At 36.5% G+C, this 15245-nt stretch overlaps 1 protein-coding gene across 1 annotated transcript; it reads left to right on the plus strand.

The window, feature by feature from the left end:
- Positions 1-856: 856 nt before the first annotated feature.
- Positions 857-1783, plus strand: Or13h1 (olfactory receptor family 13 subfamily H member 1). Its single transcript, XM_077106504.1, has one exon. The coding sequence runs from the start codon at positions 857-859 to the stop codon at positions 1781-1783; it is 927 nt and encodes a 308-aa protein (XP_076962619.1).
- The last annotated feature ends 13462 nt before the right edge of the window (positions 1784-15245 follow it).

Here is a 15245-nt window from a genome sequence, read left to right on the forward strand (position 1 = left end):
ACTAGTGTAATTTCGATATTTGGAAATGCTATAAGAAAAATAAAGAGAGATGGGGAAAAGACATTGATTATAGTGGGAAAGGAAAGTCTTTTCATGTAAGTTATCACTCAAGCCTTCCTCTCACCACACACCCATTCTTTTGGAAATGTCACATTACATTTTTCACATTCCTGAGGGCTCAACAATCACAGTGTAGAAAACATAGGAGACCCTAGAAATGTAACTTCAACTGAGGGTGTTAGCAGAGGGTTCTCACAGACCTCAAGGAATCCAGGAACTTCCCCCTTTATATAATATTTGTTCAAGCCAAAGAAATACTCTGTCAGGCATCATGGTAAATCCTGGCATGATGGGAAATGGAGATTGCATAATCAGGAGTGAGTCTGTTCATAAGAATAGACAAAATTTTACCTAGACATATCATCCATCAGAAGATCCCCTTTTGATTAAGATCAGTAACTCAAGATGACTGAGGTGCTATTGTGTCTATGCATTAGATTTGTCTTGGAAAATGGAGAATAAGTGAGAAAGCCAGGAAGATGGCCCTCCTTCTTTTGGGGGGGAAAAAATTATCCAAGAAGGCATCTGGCAGAGGATATTGTCATATAACTATTTTCAAATGCGTGAAGAACTTTCCATTTTCTTGGAGTCAAGGAGGGAATTTTTAGTTTTGCCTCTGTTCCCAATATAGATATCCCATTTATGTTTCATCTCTCTGACTAGGGCAAAGATAATGACCTTGCACACCATAGTTCTTTCCACCTTTCTCATACCCTCCATTTTTATTCTCATTCTTTTAGGTGAAACTAAGCAGCTCCATTGGCACCCATTCAATGAAGAGTAGCAAAAAGGACAGATGGCCAAGGCCAATGACACAGCGGAGTTTGTTTTTTTTCTCATTGGCATCTCTAACTATCCTGAGTGGAGAGACACATTTTTCACCATGCTGCTGATAACTTACCTCTGCACGTTGTTGGGGAATGGACTTATCATCTTTCTAATCCACTTTGATCCCCACCTCCACACTCCAATGTATTTCTTCCTTAGTAACCTGTCTTTCTTAGACCTTTGCTATGGAACAGCCTCCATGCCTCAGGCCTTAGTGCATTGTTTCTCTATCCATCCCTACCTCTCTTACTCACAATGTTTCACCCAAATGAGTGTCTCCTTAGCCTTAGCCACAGCAGAATGTCTCCTACTGGCAGTCATGGCCTATGACCGTGTGGTTGCTATCAGTAATCCCCTGCGCTATTCCATGGTTATGAATGGCTCAGTGTGCCTTTGGCTGGCTGTGACCTTGTGGGGGGTGTCAGTGGTACTCAGTGCCATGCTTGTCTTATCCCTGAGGCTTCGCTTCTGTGGGGCTAATGTCATCAACCATTTTGTCTGTGAGATTCTCTCCCTCCTTAAGCTGGCATGTTCTGATACCAGTGTCAATGAGCTTATGATCCTCATCACTGGTATCTTCACTCTGCTTCTACCCTTTGGGTTTGTCCTCCTCTCTTATGTCCGAATTGTTGCTGCTGTCCTGAGGATTCGCTCATCCCAGGGAAAGTTCAAGGCCTTTTCTACTTGTGGTTCTCACCTGACTGTGGTGACAATCTTCTATGGCACAACCATCTCCATGTATATAAAACCTCAGTCCAAGTCCTCCCCTGACCAGGACAAGTTTATCTCAGTGTTTTATGGGGCTTTGACACCCATGCTGAATCCTCTGATATATAGCCTGAGGAACAAGGATGTTAAAGGGGCAATGAGGAAAGTTATGGCAAAAATGGCATAACCTTGCTTTGCTTCTAAACTTTTAAAATAACACTCAGTTATGTATTCACTGAAGGAGAAAGTTGTTTAAAGGAATCTGACGTTAACTTTGGAACTGTAGATGATTGACATGTGAAAAGCTTCAGCAAGTGTTCCTGCCCCAAAATATTATCCCTATTGAGATTTTTTAAAAGTTTTTAATAGTAGATGGACATAATAACTTTATTAATTTTTATGTGGTGCTGAGGATCGAACTCCGTACCTTACATGTGCTAGGCAATCATTCTACTACTGAGCTACAACCCCATTGGGATTTGAATTTCCATTTGAGGCATTACTTTTGCTCTCTCTTTACATATAACTCTGATAGTGGTCATGTATTAGGTTACTCACCTTCAGGTAAATGAGCTAATCAGAATCAATTTCTTACTGACAGAAAGAACCTAAGTAGTAAAAGAATCTCTTTTGACTGTTGGCAGCAAACAAAGCATAACTGAAATTGTAAAATGGGACAAAGAATAGCATAACAAAAGGCCAGAAGACAAATTTCAGAAACTTTGCAACTTTATTGAAGGCAAGTCCTCTAGTGTAAGCACAATCTCCTTGTCCTACTTAACTCAAAATCATGAGAAAATTCTATCATAGTTATTTCCTATATTTTTGTATAATGTTTTATTTTTTCTTTTTGTTTTTTCAAACTTCTCTCTAATCTATTAGTTGATTTTATATTCCTAATAGCTCTATGAATTAATAAGAAAAATAGCACAATTCTCCTTTATTTTAACAATGAGGAAATAAGGGCCAGAGAAGGTGTTCAAAACTTGTCTAAAGTCATACACAATTGGTACTGAAATCAAAATTAGAATCAGATCACATAAATGTCACCTTTGAACTTTTTCAACTGGGCCTATGAAATTATTTAAAATTGTAGAATTAGAAATGCAGCTAACAGTTATTGAACACTTACTACATGCCAGGCACTGAGCTAAGATTTTTATGTCCATTATCATGTAGAATGCTTACAATACCTCAATAAACTAGGGCTATTTTCAACCCATGTTAGAAATAAGGAAACAGAGGTCTATAGAGGTTATACAATTTGCCCATAACCACACAGCCAACAAATTAGAAAAGCCAGTGTTTAAATCCAAGTCTGGTTGGCTTCAGGTCCCAATTACTCTATCTGAACTATAAGGGACCCTAGAGATGATTTATGCAGGGATTTTAATCAACTTTATTATGATATGATTTATATATAATAAACTATGAAATTACAGTGTGCAATTGTATGAGATTTGACAGATGCCTGTATAATAACCACTGCAATCCAGCTACCTAAAAATTCCATCACCTCCAAAAGTTTCTTGTGCCTTTTTATAGTACATCCCTTCTTCCATTCCCAACTCCTGTCAACCCTGATCTTTGTTTGGCTATATGTTAGTTTTCATTTTCTAAACTCATCAATAAATGGTATCATACAACATATATTCTTTTGTATGTGGCTTCTCTCATTCAGCCTGCTGTTGAGATTCATTCATGTCATTGCAGGAATCGGAAATGTATTCCTTTTTATTCCTGAATAATATTCCATTGTACAAATTCACCACATATTTTTTTAAAAATCCATTTCTCTACATGGACATAATGCAGTGGTTTTCAAACTTTAATTTTCATAGTTGTACGAGTTCAGTTGTGGTGCCTGGAACCTGTTCATGGGGATGAACTTTTGTGGGAATAATTTCATTTGAAAAGGGAGTTCTAAAACTAAAAGAAAATGGTTTAGCAACAAATGACATTCTTGAGATCATGAAACTATTGGGAAGTAGATCTAGGGCTAAGATTCAGATATTTTTTCTCCTTGTCTCACCTTATTTCAGCCAAGTCCACCAAACCTGATGAAGTCAACTCCCAAGCAGCCTAATGGGGAACCAGAGATGGATAGGAAAAAATATGACCAAAGCAACTAAATGTGAAGCAAGGCATTACTGAGCAAAACTCAATGCACTCCTTTCATCCCAACTGCAGGGGTCCACATGACTTTGTGTGCTTCTGCAAAGGGAGTAATCAATAGACTGTCTCATTTGCCATGTGCTTACTCATTGAATTTTTTAAAATGAAGATTAATTAACAGTTTCTCTAAATAGCTTAATTTCAAAATCAATGGAAAATTCATTCAAATTTCACCTATTATACATTTTTATTAGTAATTTTTACTGATTGTTATCTTAATTATACACATTTGTGGGGTATAGTGTGATAGTTTGATACTTGTACATAGTGTATAATGATCACATCTGTGTAGTTAACATTTCCCTCTCCTTAAACATATCTTTAAATCTTTTATTAACACTTACTGATTGTGTTAACATCACTTAATAATTGTGTCATTTATGAAGTACAGTGTGATAATTTGACACATGTATTTAGTGTATGATGATCAAATCAGGGTAATTAACATTCCCACATCGTTATCATTACTTTGTCTTTAGAGGCTTCAAGCTCATGTCTTCTACTTATTTATAAATATAATATAATTGGTTATCATGAACTATAGTCCTTCCACTGTGCTATGAAACACTAGAACTCATTACTTCTATATAATTGTTTCAGTACCCATTATCCAACCTCTGCCTGTCTCCCCTCACCCCTACTCTTCCCAGCCTCTACTAATCACTACTATACATTTAGATCAACATTTAAAAAGAAGTCCATAATACATTTTTAAAGGTACAGTCATCCCTCCGTATCTGTGGAGGATTTGTTTCAGGAAGCTTGTAGATAACAGTATTGGCAGATGCTCAAGTTCCCTATATAAAATGGTATAGTATTTGCCTATAATCCACAATATCCTCCTATATAGTACAAATCATCTCCAGGTGACTTGTAATGCCTAATATAGTATAAATGATTTATTAATAATTGTTATACTGTATTGTTTAGGGAACAATGACAAGAAAAGAAAGTCTATACATGTTCAGTATAGACACATTTTCCCTAACATTTTCAACTTGTGGATGGTTGAATTCACAAATAAGGAACCCATGAATATGGAGAACCAACTACATATAGTACTATTAGCCACTGAGACCATGTTTGAGTATCAGTAAAGAAAAACTATTTAGGAAAAAGGCAAGTAAATTGAATCTTTAATTTATTCATTAAGGAAACTGTAAGTTTCTACTTTCAGCCAAGTACTGTGCTAGTGCTGGGGCAAGTTTCATACTTGCAAAATTTCCCTTAGTATTGAGATAAACATTTCAAGTTAACATTGTGAAATGTCAAACTGGTGAAATCAGTAAAATTTTAAAGTGAAAAAATGAAAGCGCCTTCAGATAGAGAGAAATTCAGAAATTAAGAAAAAGGTTAACGGTATTCATTTTAATGATCCTGCTTTTGTAGGGGACAAATACTCCACTTTCCATTAAGGTTGGTTTAGAGATCAAGATGGAATGATATTTTCACTAATGGTGCCCCAAGACAAAAATCAGAACAATGTCACTAGATTCTTTCTCTTTTTATTGACTTGCTGGTACAGGTGCAGCTTGCAGACAAAGTGACATAGTGAAGTCTGGAAATGGGGATTGCGGAATTGATTCTGCTACTAACTGTGTGACCTTAGTTATATCACTTTCTGGCCTTCAAATTTACCCATCGATATACCAAGAAGGTTGTGTTTAGTTAGCTAAGGACCTCTCTAACATTCTGTATCTATGTGTTATTTTACATATGTTTCCTTTCTTTTCTTATAAAAATGGAATCATATCATCAATTTACTCTGCAACTTGCTTTTTCCCCTTGACAATATATCATGCACATTCTTCCAGATCAATATATATAGATCTATCTCCGTGACTTCAAATGTTAGCGTTGACTGAAAAAAAAAAAAAAGCAGACAAACACAGCAGCTAATTAGTATGGCTCTGGCCCTTCCAGCACTAACATCCTGTTTCTAGGCATTTAAACTCTAAAAGCTATCTAATTTGACATTGACATCAATTTATTTAAAATGTAAAAATGAACTCTATGGGGGTGTTGTAAAATGAAATCAGTGATGAGTTTTTGAAAACCTCTAAGGTTGAATATTGCTTCTCCCCTTGATCAATTGCAAGCATACCAAGAAGTCCTCCACAGTGCCCACTCCATCCTCCACAGGCAGCTGAGTAGTGAAGCTTACCTTTCTTCACCCTGAAAAGTAAAACAGGAAGATTTGTTTGAAACTTGGATGGTTTTATCAAAAAATGAGAAAGTTTGCAAACTGAAAAACAGGCTTCAAATGATATTTGACACTGAAATATTCAAGGAGATTGAAGGGGAAAAAAACAGTGTCCCATTCATAGGATTTGGGTTTTTAGTTGAAAATAGGCAGAACATAAGTATTTAGATTACAAGTCCTGGAGAAAAATTGTTGAATTCCTTCATTGATTTTTCCACTTGTTCACTCAAGTCACTCTCCGTGCTTTGGTCTCTTTACCTATAAAGTGGAGCTAATAGTAAGACCTACGTGTAGCACTCAGAGTTTGGCCAGGTAAACAAACACTACTCTAGTTGTTTCAGACAGGAAAAGATTTTGATAAAGAGAATTAATGGACTACAGATCCTTCAGAAGGCCTATGGGAGGTACTGTGAGGGACTGTTGCCATCAACTTCATAAAACTGGAGGAATTGCAGGAATCTTGGGAGATTTTTAAAGATGTTGGGAAACTGCTGCCAATGATGTTTCTGAAGCAGCAGTTTCATAGGAATGCTCAGGAGTCACTTAAATCTCTTCTGACAAAGTCCATGCACCTAAATGTGATGTCAGGAAGAGCAATGGTGGCATCTGCTTCTGTTTGCACCTCCCAGCAGTCAATCGGAAATTGAACTCTGCTGCCAAAGGTGTGTAGGAAATGTAGTTTCTGAACTTTACAATGCAGGTGAGAGCTGAAAATATTAAGGGTGGTGTTGAATATGACTTCATAGATTAATATGAATCAATAGTATAAAGCACTTAAAACAATATCTGTCCTATAGTTAGAGTTTAAGAAATGTTAGCTGTCATTGGGTTTTCTGGGTCACATGAGCCCAAGATATGCCAAGAATCGAAGTACTTAATTGCATCCTAAATGATACATCCCAGTGCTGTTCCTCCACTTGAACATTCAAGCATCCATACACATATCATCTATTCAGTACATGATTATTAATCACCTATTATATAGCAGATTCTATGCTCTCTGCTAGGGATGCAGTGGTGAATGAACCATTAGTTGTTGCCTCCAGTCAAAGAGTTCATTGTCTAAGTAGGGAGAAAGCCACATATGCAGGCAGGTTGCTGCATGAATTTGTATCTTCCTAGTTCTTTGGTTTGTAAAGTACTTTACATACCTTATGGTTTATCTTATTCTTGAGCATATATTACCCTGTATCATCCTCAAAACAATTTAATGACATAAGCAGAACAAGTATATTATAAATATTACTAATTGCCATTTACAAAGGATAAAAATATTTAAAGAGTCTGTGAATTTATCAAGGTCAAAAATTAGTGACAGCTAGGTGTGGTGGCACACACCTGTAGTCCTAGCAGCTCATGATGCTGAGGCAGGAGGATCGAGAGTTCAAAGCCAGCCTCGGCAAATGCGAGGTGCTAAGCAATTCAGTGAGACCCAATCTCTAAATAAAATACAAAATAGGGCTGAGGAAGTGGCTCATGAGTTGAGTGTCCTGAGTTCAATCCCCAGTACCAAAAAAAAAAAAAGTATTAAAAAATAAAAATGTTAGTGACAAAATTGGGATTGGAATGCATTCTTCTGATATTTCTAGATTAATGATATTTCTGATGGGAGCTTAATGGATTTAGGGGATCATTGGAAAAGAGGCATAGAAAGAAGAGAAGATTGTTGCTGATCATGTTAAATGAAATAAGCCTCATGTAAATACACAAGTATAATATGTTTTCTCTCATATGTGGAAGCTGGAGAGAAAAAAGGTGAAAAATTTGGGGGAATCTCTTGAAATTAGAAAGGAGACCAGTAGGATAGAGGAAGGGGACCAGGGAGAGAGAAGAGGGAAAGGAAAGAGGAAGTACTGAGGAATGAAATTGACCAAATTATGTTTATGCATACACCAATATGTTACAATTACAATGCACCAAAAAAATGTTTTAGAAGATTGATGCTGAGCAAAGAAAAGAAAAAAATCCTGTTTTCACATTGTCTGGATTCAAAGTATTACCTTGACACTAGCTACAGGATCCTGGACAAATTTCTACCTCCGTTTCCTTATCTGTAACAGGAAAACAAATATAGAGTTGACCTCATCAAGTTGTTAAGATTGTATCACCTCACTTATGTAACATACTGAGAACTATTATATAAAATGCTGAGAAGATTATATCTGTTAATTTATATAAAATATTTACTATTGAGACATAGAATGTCCTCAATAAATGTTACCAATTATTCACATTGTTATTAAAATTACAGTTAATACTATTATTGAATTCTTGGTGAATTCTAAAATTGTTGGCACTCAATCTTGCTGGAATGCTTCTCCCTTTCCTCTTTTTTCCACTAGCAATGAGCATAGTAACTCTTTCTAGAAGTTCGGGCAGTAGGTCAAACATTTCCAATGCAATATCATGATGGAGTGGTTGGAGAAAAAAAACACATGCTTAGGCGTCAGCAAGTCTGGGTTTTAGTCTGGGTTCTGCCATTAGTGAGCTATGAAACTCTGGGCAAATCACTTAACCTCTCTGGACTGCATCTGTCAAACAGGGGGAAATATATTCCTTAACCTACCTCACAGAACAGTTGAAAGATCAAATGAGATCATAGACGTTAGGATGTTAAAAAGTTCAAAGCACATTACAAATGCTACATGATGGTATTATCATTATTCTCAGATTTAGACTCTACGTCTCCTTCTGGTTTACCCTTGACAATCATTCACTTAGTGAATTTTATTGAGTCTTGATATAAAACATCTCCCAAATTCATTCTCTCATGTCCTAGTTCATGGCTCCAACAACACTTACTATAACAGACTATAACAGACTCCTAACTATTTCTCTCTAATCTGGTCCTACCTCTCTCTAAAGTAGCCATTTAAACGATGTCTCCAGAGTGAATTTTTAAGGGACAATCTGATCATGTTACTTTCACCCCTCTATAATCACACTCCCAGATTACAAACTTCTAGTGACTCCTTATTACCTATAGGATATGCAACACTTATTGCAACCTCTGTTAAACAGTCCATTCTTTTCACTCACTCCATCTCCACAAACTTTACACTCCAGGAAAATAATACTTTTTTTTCTCCAAATGTAATTTGCTACTGCATACACCATTCTGTGTCTGCTGTGCCCTTCCCATCTTCTATGCTTAGCTGAATTCCAGTCATCCTTCAAGAACCAGTTCAAATGTCATTTTTTCAATGAACCCTCCCCAGAGTTCATTCCAACTCACTTAACCCCAGATGGGTGATTTCATTCTTTCTTTTTTTTTCCTTAAGAGCATTTTGCTTGATCCTCAATTTAACACCTTTCACACTATTCTATAATTAGTTGTTTTGGAGTGTTTATCCCCAATTAGATCACAAGTTCATTGAGAGCAGGAACTTTGCTTTATTCAAATCTATCTCCCTAGTTCCTGGCACAGAGTGCATGCATAATGAGAATTGATTAAATGAATAAGTGGTAAAGCAATGTTTCTTAGACTAGCTATGGTTATACACATTTTAAAAAAACATCTCCAAGCTGTTGTAGACTGGTAATTTATAAAATACAGTAAAAATATTGTAGCAATGTCAAATCACTTTAAAAGTTACTAAAGTTTACTCTGGATGCTGTCTTTATCTCACTGCAAACATTTTGAGTAGCATTTGGCTACACTCTTTGCAAAGATGTCATCTTATTCCTGCCCCCTAAAATTTGATATTTAAGTTGGAAATGCTAATAAGGCTACTCATAAAAATAATAAACAAGTGCATCATGTATTCAGAACACAACTAGGCAAGAAATCAATAAAATAAAAATTTTCTAAGTAGGTACATATTCAGGTGAAGTAAATTAATTGGGCAGTGAAGGACAAGGTGCAGAACTATATTTAGATAATAAAAGTTTGTATAGCATATCAAAACCAATCTAGTAAATCTTTAGGAAAAGCGAGATTTCTAGAAATTATACAAATCAAGATGGCTGATGTGGGGTGGAAGAAAGAAGGGAAAAGTTAAGAGGAAGAGGTTATGTCCAGTAAATCCTGTTTTAATATAATTTCATTTATCTGAATGTTTAATTCATAGCTTCCATTGAGTTTCAATAGATTGCAGCAACTCCTCCTGCCCTATGCATTCATGCAGTCACTATGTTGGGAATTTTACCAAGAAATTGGACTTTCTGAGTAATTATTCTAGGAATGGCTATACTCCCTGATAAGAGTGGGAATTAAATTAATGATGTTAGTCAAAATTTTTATGATGTTGTCACTAATGAAATCTTGGAATTAGTGAGCAAAAGCAATGTATATTTTAATGACTTAAAAATAACACTCTCAAATGAATACATGACATCAACTCAGTAGTGGAATTTAACTAAAATGAATAAACTGTGAAAATGGCATCAGAAAACTTTTTAAGATCGTCCTTGCCATCTTCTGTTGTTCATATTTTTAACCATTTAGGATTTTGGTTTCTAAAATGCTGAGAAGAATCCAGACACAATCCATCAAAAGAGCCAGTGAAGAGCCATATTTTTGCAATAAATAAATAAGCCATATTTATCTATACATATGTGGAATGGTCAGTCTTAATATGGATCTCCCAAGATACACTGAAACTCATTCCCCTTGAAAGCATCTAACACCTCAGGAGCTGATGATGCTACAACAAACAAGAGACTATGTCAACACAACTCAGAGTTTAGTGGGGTTTTTGGAGAAGAGGGATTTGACATGTTTTTTTTTTTTCATTTTTTACTATTCAGGTGAATAAAACCAATTCAATACAAAAACTTCAATGATTTCCTGCCATCTGTGAGAAATGAGCTGCATACTAGAGTTACAGAAATAGGTAAAATGTAAATTCAGCTTTGGGAGGACTCAGAATATAATCCGATTATACTGCCTTATTTCTGTCTTCATTTATTGAATTCTTATTTCCACACTTCAGAAACAAAAGACAACCAATGTGGCCACTTGTCATAAGTGCTACTTTCCAAATGAAGTCTCATTTTAAAATAATAGAAGCTCATAAATTTATAGCACTAAACCTCTATAACATAGATACCATAATCATCAATCATCTCAGTTTTACAACTGAGGAAACTAAGATGTTGTTATGGGTTGGCTATGTGTTGTCTCCTGAAAGCTCATGTATTAGAATGTTCAGAGGTAAAATAATCAGGTTATATGACCCTTAACCTAATCAGTGTGCTGATCCACTTGAATGGATCAACTGGGTGGTATAACTGTTAACAGGTAGAGTTTGGCTAGAGGGTTTGCTTTTGAGATTTCTACCTTGCTCCTGGTGAGTGGAGCACCCTCTTTCCTTTCTGCTTTCTAGTTGTCACATCCTGAGCTGCTTTGCTCCACCACAATGTTCTGCTTCACCTCAGATACAGAGCTATGGAGTTGGCTAATCATGAACTGAACCTCTGAAACCATGAGCCCAAATAAACCTTTCCTCCACCATGTTGCTCTTTTTAAATCTTTTGGTTCCAGTGACAAAAAGTTGACTAAAACAGATACAAACACTTCAAGCAAACTACCAGTGTCACACAGTGGATAGTGATGAATCCAGAATTCAAACTCAGCCCCACGCTCTTAACAACCTGGTATGGATAAGAAATTAATGTCTGTCAGCACTACCCATTCCATAAAGTATATTTTGAACTTATGGGAGCTTTTTGAAGAGCTCAGGTGCTGGGAGCCATCAGCCAAGTAGGTATGACAAATTCCTTGCCAGCTTACTCCCATGCTGTCTAGTGGAAGGACTTCTGAAAGGTGACCTTGCTCAAGGACCAGGGCAGGATCCGTGTTTAGGGTGTTCCCCCTTTAGAATAGGGCGGTTTAGCATAATAGGAGATTAGGGTGTTCCCCCTTTAGAATAGGGCGGTTTAGTAATAGGAGATTAGGGTGTTCCTCTTTTGGAATAGGGCGTATCCTGCTGCTGAGTTCCTCTTGAGTGCTTAGGGTCAGACAGTATTTTTTGAGAGACAGAAGCCCATGCGGTGTGGATTTAGGCAGGAGAGGATTTTGGGCAGAGAACGGAGTGGATTTGGGCAGAGAACGTGGATTCCCCCAGAACGTGTTTGTAGACGGCCGGTGTGAGTTCGGGAATAAAGAATTGCTGTTTGAATCTACAAGCTGTGTGGAGACTCGTGATTTGTGCCCAGCCAGAGACTGCGGCACTCAGGGGGAAAGAATGATATTTCAAGTGTCCCTTAATTTTAATGTTGAAAATAAAATGAATCTTCCTGAGAAATAGGCTCTTGCCTGGTAGGTTGGACTAGGAAAACCTTCTTTGAGAAATTAATGTGAAGAAAAGACATGAAGTGTGCCTAAAATATTTCTAAAAGGATCAAAAAGCTGTGGGTATATGTGTGGGTATCTCTACATATGTATAGATAGGTTAGGAAGATTCTGGCTTACACTGTGCTAAAACACTGAATTATTCAATAAAAATATATGGTTGGTGTGGTGAGACTCATTCAAATTATATAAACAAAAAAAAAATGTGTTCTAAAAACGTGTTGTTTTCCAGATACTTATCCTGGCATTTTTTTATGAGATCTTTAAGACTACAAAATGGTAAATATAATACTTTAATGCCCCTGATAAAGTCTGTGCCTGAATATCCTTTTCTTGTAATACTCTTAGGAAAGTAAGATCATGGTGTCATTGATATATAAAGGTCATATCAGCTGGCTTCAGCCTCCATCTCCCTCTAATGCTATTCCAAGAATCTCTTTCCCCTTCAGATTAATTCTGTTTTCTGATTCAAAACCTGAAAGTATCAATAGAACAAAAAAGAAGCATCATAATTCTCACTAAATGTAGACAAGGGTCTCTTTGTAATATCATGCTCTATAATAAGTAGAAGAATCCTTAGAAGTTGCATAACAAGTAAATAGTTTTTCCGTTTATCTGCTCTTGGTTCTGGTTCAGATTCAGAGTCCCTTTATTCTGCATCAGGTTTTATTGAGGATGCTGTTATCTTGCTCTACTTTCTGAATTACTTGTCTACAAAGGTCTTCTGCTTTCTGAGATTTAGGGTCTGTCCTAGGTACAGAATCCAGAGAGTTCACCTACATAATTAGCTTGGTCATCCTTCCAGCTGCCCAACTCCTAAGACAAACCTTCACAACTACAGCCTGATCTCAGCAAGCCCTAATACCTGACTTGTAAGTTTACAACTATATTCTATAAATTCCCCAAATCTTGATTCGTGACTAAAACTTGATGGGGATATTACAGACTATCTGGGGAAAGATCTTGACTAGAAAAATAAGCAGGTCTGTGATAGCATTCATACTTGACAGAACTGAACCAAACAAAGTAAATAAAATTTGGATGGGTGAAAATATTATTTTTTGATTCTAGAATAACCTCTATTTCCTTTCTTCACCAGATCACCTTCCTTCTATTCAAAGAGCAGATTATAGTACTAAAAAATGCGAGACATTGGTGCTCATTTCTGAGCTACAGACCATTAATAACACTGAATACCATGAGAGAGTGACCATTTCTCATCATAGGCTTTTTACCAACAAATATTTATTTCCTTCAGTCAATTCAATGTAGTTCCAGTCATATTAATTTCTGGACAGAGGGTATGACAGAAGAGCCAAATAAATGGAGTTGATTCATTCAACAAACATGTGTATTAAACTCATATTTTGTGCCAGACCCTGTGTGAGGTGATGAAAATAAGCCCCTGCATAGAACAGTGAGGACCTATCCCTTCCATAGCTTACAATTTAACAAGAATTCAGAAATTAAATAGTCATACAAGTATATGAATATAAATTGTGATGAAGGCCATGAAAGCGGAATTTAGGGTACTGTGAATGTTTGCAATAAAGAAACTTGATTTCAACTGAGATGTTATAGAAGTCCATTTTTTTTTTTTGGTACCAGGGTTTGAACCCAGGAGCACTTACCCACTAAACCACATTCCCCAGCCCTTTTAAAATATTTTCTCTTAAGATAAGGTCTCACTAAGTTGCTTAGGGCCTCACTAAGTTGCTGAGGCAGGCTTTCAACTCACAATCCTCTTGCCTCAGCCTCCAAAGCTGCTAAGATTACAGGCTAGCAAAGTCTATTCTTAATAAATCCTTTAAAGCTGAAATATCGAGGATGACCATGAGCAAAGAAGAATAGGAAGAATATTCCCAGAAGAGAGAAAACAATGTGCAAAAACCCCTGAGAAGAGGACAAGCTTACAATATTTCATAAAGACAGTATGGCTCAAATATGGTGAGCCCAAGAGGACAACATGCAAGATTAGTTTACTGTCTGATCATTTAGAGTCTTGTATGTCATGGTATATATGTTAGATTTCATTTCAAGAGTAATTGAAGCCTCAGAGTTTTGAGCACAGAAAGGATGTGGTCATGATGTGATTCTGGCTGCTTTGTCAAAAATAGACTATAGAAAGGCAAAACAAGAAAATAGGGAGACCTATTAGACAACTTGTGTATTAGTCCAGATGAGAAATGATGGTGGCTCTGACTAGATAACATTTGTAAATAGGTTTGAAATATATGTAGAAAGAAGAGCCAATAGCACTTGGTGATTGATTAGATGTGCGGGGTAACAAAAAATGAGAATGAGTTAGGCATTCATTTTATGTTGTAGATATGAACTAGCTAAATATCCATAACAGGAAAGGACAATTAGCAATTTGGTGACTTGGGGAATCTGAGCAGCAAAATAGTGCATATTCTTTAAGGGGAGTGTTCAAAACATGTTTCAGGTGGAGTCCACCCCCACTCATTTTATGGATGAAGGAATTACGACTCACAATGGATTGTGCTACTTTGCAAATTAATCTTATACTGTATAAGAGTGCTTTATCTCCAAATTAGAACATAAACTTCCAAGGCAGCACTTGTTTTGTACACACATATTCTTAACATCACCTGATACAGGAACTGAGAGCATAGCAGACTCATCAAACGCTTCCCAAATTAAAATAAATTAAATTTCTTCTTCTTTCTCAGCAAACAGAACAAAACAGATATTCTGATTACTGATAATGGCAGCAAAGTGGCAGAATTAATCCTGGTGGGTTTCCCCAATCATCCAAAATTCCAGATTACCTTTTATTGTACCATGATGGTGGAGTGATCACAGTGATGGGTAACAATTTCATTATCATTGTGGTTAGAGTTGGTGGACAGCTTTATACGCCCCCATGTATCTTTACCTAAATGATCTGTCCTTTCTGAATATCTGATACTCCAGGAATTCAGTCTTGTTGTTGTTGTTATTATTCAATGGATT

This window comes from Callospermophilus lateralis, chromosome X (genome assembly GCF_048772815.1).
Source record: "Callospermophilus lateralis isolate mCalLat2 chromosome X, mCalLat2.hap1, whole genome shotgun sequence".
NCBI lineage: Eukaryota > Metazoa > Chordata > Mammalia > Rodentia > Sciuridae > Callospermophilus > Callospermophilus lateralis.